The sequence below is a fragment of the Lupinus angustifolius genome, unplaced genomic scaffold (assembly GCF_001865875.1).
Source record: "Lupinus angustifolius cultivar Tanjil unplaced genomic scaffold, LupAngTanjil_v1.0 Scaffold_509, whole genome shotgun sequence".
Taxonomy (NCBI): Eukaryota; Viridiplantae; Streptophyta; class Magnoliopsida; order Fabales; family Fabaceae; genus Lupinus; species Lupinus angustifolius.
The window spans coordinates 153,830-158,479 of NW_017727872.1; the positions used below are offsets into that span (position 1 = coordinate 153,830).

At 34.6% G+C, this 4,650-nt stretch overlaps 2 protein-coding genes across 2 annotated transcripts in view; both read left to right on the top strand.

Annotated features, from left to right (window-relative positions):
• Positions 1-500, top strand: part of LOC109341583 — a 6,889-nt gene extending 6,389 nt beyond the window's left edge. The window contains exon 5 of the mRNA XM_019579516.1: positions 198-500. Within this exon, the coding sequence (XP_019435061.1) occupies positions 198-500 (303 nt within the window). The remainder of the gene's footprint in view (positions 1-197) is intronic.
• Positions 501-613: 113 nt separating this feature from the next.
• LOC109341584 lies at positions 614-1,514 on the top strand. The gene is made up of 2 exons (XM_019579518.1): positions 614-1,290; positions 1,388-1,514. The coding sequence occupies exons 1-2, from the start codon at positions 614-616 to the stop codon at positions 1,512-1,514; spliced, it is 804 nt and encodes a 267-aa protein (XP_019435063.1).
• The last annotated feature ends 3,136 nt before the right edge of the window (positions 1,515-4,650 follow it).

Sequence of the window (4,650 nt, forward strand, 5' to 3'; positions counted from 1 at the left end):
AGGAAATTAAATTGGCGGTTTGGAGTTGTTCTGGTGAAAAGAGACTGAGGCCAGATGGTTTTAATTTCAAATTCTTTCAAGAATTTTGGGAGGTGGTTAAAAAAGACATTATCCTATTTATTCAAGAATTTCATGCTAATTGTAAACTCCCAAAATGTTTGAACTCTTCTTTCATTACCTTGATTCCGAAATTGAAGGTTCTAGACAGAATACAGGATTACAGACCGATTTCTCTAGTTGGATCTTTGTATAAAATTCTTGCAAAGATTCTAGCAGCTAGACTTAAATGTGTAATGGGTTCATTAATCTCTCTATCTCAATCAGCTTTTATTCATGATACATATATTTTGGATGCTCATGTGATAATTAATGAAGTTATCCATTCAGCGAATAAGGATAAGGATGGTTGCTTTTTGTTTAAAGTTGATTTTGAGAAAGCTTATGACTCAGTGGATTGGACTTTTCTGGACTTTATGCTTACCGCTTTGGGTTCCCAGTAAAATGGGGGAATTGGATAAATGCTTGTCTTACCTCGACCTTTATGTCTGTGTTGTTTAATGGTAGTCTAGCGGACCATTTTTCTATCTCAGGAGGTATTCGATAGGGAGACACAATGACACCATTTTTGTTCCTCATGGTGGCGGAAGGTTCTATAGGGTTGGTTGGAAAGGCCAGGTCTAATGGTGCATTGGAGGACTACAAGATTGGTGGAGATGGTGTAGAAGTTTGTGATCTACAATTTGTTGATGATACTATTATTGTGTGCAAACCTTCACATAAAAACCTTTTTTGCTTAAAGACAATTCTTAGATGTTTTGAGTTAGCTTCAGTTATGAAGGTCAACTCCAACAAGAGTTCTCGTTTTGGTATAAGGTTGTCGGATTCAACTATTTCAGCAGTGATAAACTTCTTATTTTGCAAGATTGACTCTCTTCCTTTCACTTATTTGGACATTCCTATCAGGGCAAATCCAAGGAGGATTTCTACTTGGCAGTACATGATTGTGGTTGTTTCCAAGAGGCTTGCTTCTTGGAAATGCAAACATATATCCTTTGGAGGTAGATTAATCCTTCTGAATTATGTTTTATCTAACATTTCTACTTATATGTTGTCTCTCTATAAAGCTCCCAAGAATATCTTAACCAAAATTGTTAGCTTGCACCGCAACTTTCTTTTGGGGAATAAGAGAGGTGGTAAATGTATTTCTTGGGTGGCTTGGGATGTAGTTTGCAATCCTATGGAGCTAGGTGGTCTGGGGGTTAAGGATCTTCTTTGTTTCAATAATGCTCTGTTGGGGAAATGGAGATGGTGTAGGCTTCAAAAATAGGGAATCTTTTTAGTTGAAGGTAATTTATTTGAAATATGGTTCTGATTGGTTCCTTCGAAGGAACGACTTGGCTTCGAGATGGTGGAAGGACCTTCAAAAAGTGGGTTCTAGTAACTGGGTCACAGGTGGGTGGTTTGATGAAAATGTTTGGAAGGAAATTGGTACTGGTCTTCAAACTCTTTTCTAGCATGATACTTGGGTGGGTAATCAGAGTCTCAAGATGGTTTTTCCTAAATTATTTCGTCTTGCTATAAATCAACAAGCTTCAGTGGGGGATAACCGCTTTTGGAGAGATGATGTCTGGCATTGGGAAATTCAGTGGATGAGAAGTCTGTTTATTAGAGAGGAATCTAGGGCTCATAATTTATATGACTTGATTCACCATTATTCTTGTAAAAGGGATACTCTTAATACATGGATATGGGGACTTGACAACTTAGGTAACTATGTGGTTAAAACTTCCTACTTGGCTCAATTGGATCACTAACACTCTCCTATAGATAAAGAGTTAAAAAATTGCTAGATTAACCGTTGCCCTCAAATATTTGTTGTTTTGTCTGGAAACTCATAAAAAGAAGACTACCAACTAAGGATGAATTATTTAAAAGAAATATTCTTGTGAAGGTGGATGATTTGGTTTGCACTTTCTGCCATAATCATGTTGAATCTATTGACCATCTATTCATATCTTGTGACTTTGTTTCAAGTATTTGGAGAGATTTTTATTCTTGGTTACTCATCCCTGTTATAAATCATTCTTCAACTTTACACTCCTTCAAGCTTCATGATTCGCTTCGTGGTGGTAGATGTGTAAAATTATGGAGAATGCTTTGGTTTACGGTGGTTTGGTCTGTGTGGATTATGAGAAATGAAGTGATTTTTTTGGACAAGACCCCAACTTATGTGCATCTAATTGATCTAATTCAATCTAGATCTTGGATTTGGTTCACTTCTTTTGTTTCTAATAATGCTTTATCTTTTGAAAATTGGTGTATGGATCCAAAACTTTGTATACGACTTTTCTCTACAAAGTTAACTGTTTGATCTCTCTTGTATTGGGTGGGCACCCCTTGTGCTCGTTATTATACAATTTTCCTTTATCAAAAGAAGAAAGATACAAACACACAGAATGAACACCCAATAGGTCTCCCTCACAGTGGATTAGATGTGTGTATTTTTCTTTTACACCAATAACATATGAACAAATACATAACACTACTTCATATCCATCTTTTGTCCAACAATATACTTCAACAAATAATGTAAGCAAACTGAACACTTTGGAATATTTAAAAAAAAAATATTTTCCTTATTAAAGAACATAAGCATATATAAATATAAACAAACATGAACAAGAGCATTCCCTCCGATATCAATTGGAACTCCAAAGTAATTAAATACGCAATGAGACACATGTTTGACATGATGGAACCATGACACTGATACAACAATCCTTACATTGTAGCATATGCTAATAAACTAATATAGCAAGCTTGGTACTTGTTCTTGAAGAAAGAAATGGTTGGATTGATAAGTGAGATATTATATGAGAATAGAAAAAAATGTTTTATGTGTGGTAGAGGTGTCTTCTTGCAAGGGCAGTTCCTCTAGTTCTCAGTTATGGGTACATGTGGGAGAACGAATTCACATAATAACTCTAGTATTTCAGATGAAGCTTATATATTTTGTTCTCGTATGATATATGCTTCACCAAGAGATTCAAATTTCGGATTAGATTATATGATGCGGCAACAATATTGTGGTTGTGGTGACGGCATTAAGTTGGAACACAGCCGTATCAGATCGCATCAGACATCATCAATTTCAAAAATAATTTTTTACTCACAAAATAAGGCACACCACAATAGCTGCAATCACACTAATCATAATCGTAACTGCAATTATGACTGTAACCATAATTTAAAACACTTGCTTCACCCAAATTCTAGAAATTGTGTGTTAGAGGGTGAGTCCAAGGATTAGAAAATTGGTTGACTTTTTTTTGAGGATGATGATGTGATTTGTTATTGGGTTTTGACTTAAAGTAAAAATAAATGGTTTTTTGGTAAATGGTAAGAATCAGAATCAAGGCAGAATGTGCTCTTAGTGCCATTATTATTATATAAAAATGAAAGGAATAAACTGAGGGCGAGCAACTTGATTGAAGGAAAAGAAACCAATTCCTAACAATCAATATCTCTATTATTACATTCTCAAACTCTCTAACCTTCACTCTCTATCGCCTACTATGTTACATCATTTGCATTCACCTTCCTCTTGTGATGATTAGCTTCAGGTAATCAAACATTTTTTTTTGAATAAAATTGATGTTGGAAGGTTGGTTGCATGTATTGAAGACAAAATCGCTCGTGGGAAATGAATATCATTTTAATATTTTTAGCAATTAGCTTTTCATTATCTTTTTAGTATCTTTTCATTATATTTTCAGTATCTTTTAGTATTTTTGTTTAGTATTTAAACACTTTTAGGGATGTAGCCATGTGAAACATATTATTATCATTAATAAAATTTGAGAGTTTTCTCTTTCTAGTGGATTCTAGAGTTTATCTATTAAGTTTGAGCTTGCAAACTTGTGTTTATTATTCTAGGTTTGACGCTTTTTTTTTATCAGCAAAAGGTAAGATTTTATTAAGAGAAGAAATAATTACAAGAGAAAAAGAAGAGGAGAAAAAAAAGAAAAAAACTAAAAGCCGTTACAACACAGGATCAAGACAAAAAAATGGGATTTTCTATCTAGTCCAAAAAAGTAATCTGACCTTTGCCCCTCTTCCCATTAATCCAAAGCCAAGAAATAACCCTAGCAGACTCAAAATTTTTCTCAAAAGTGGGTTGCACTGAATTAAATATAAAGTCATTCCTAGACCTCTAGATAGCCCAAATAGTAATGAGCCAAATGATATTCCAATGATTCAAATAACGTCTGTGTGGTATCATGCACATGTGATTGGTAAAATGATGAATTGGCTGAAGAGGAAGAGTTGTGTGAATTTTCAACCAATTATAAATAAGCTGCTAAACTGAATAAGTAAAGTTACATGAGGAGAAAAGATGTTGAGAATTTTCATCTTGGTCATGCAAAAAGGACATAAGGTTCCCGCTCCAGGTGCAATAGAAACTCCCCTCTTGAGAAGAGCATTAATAGTGGGGATCCGATCCTGAAAAAGTCTCCACGCGAAAACTTTTACTTTTAAGGGAACTTTTGACTTCCAAAGCATACAAAGATGGTTAATATCACGAGTTGAAGGTTGTTGATGATGCTAAAAGAGAAGGTCATAAGCATATTTGACCGAGTATAGGTTGGA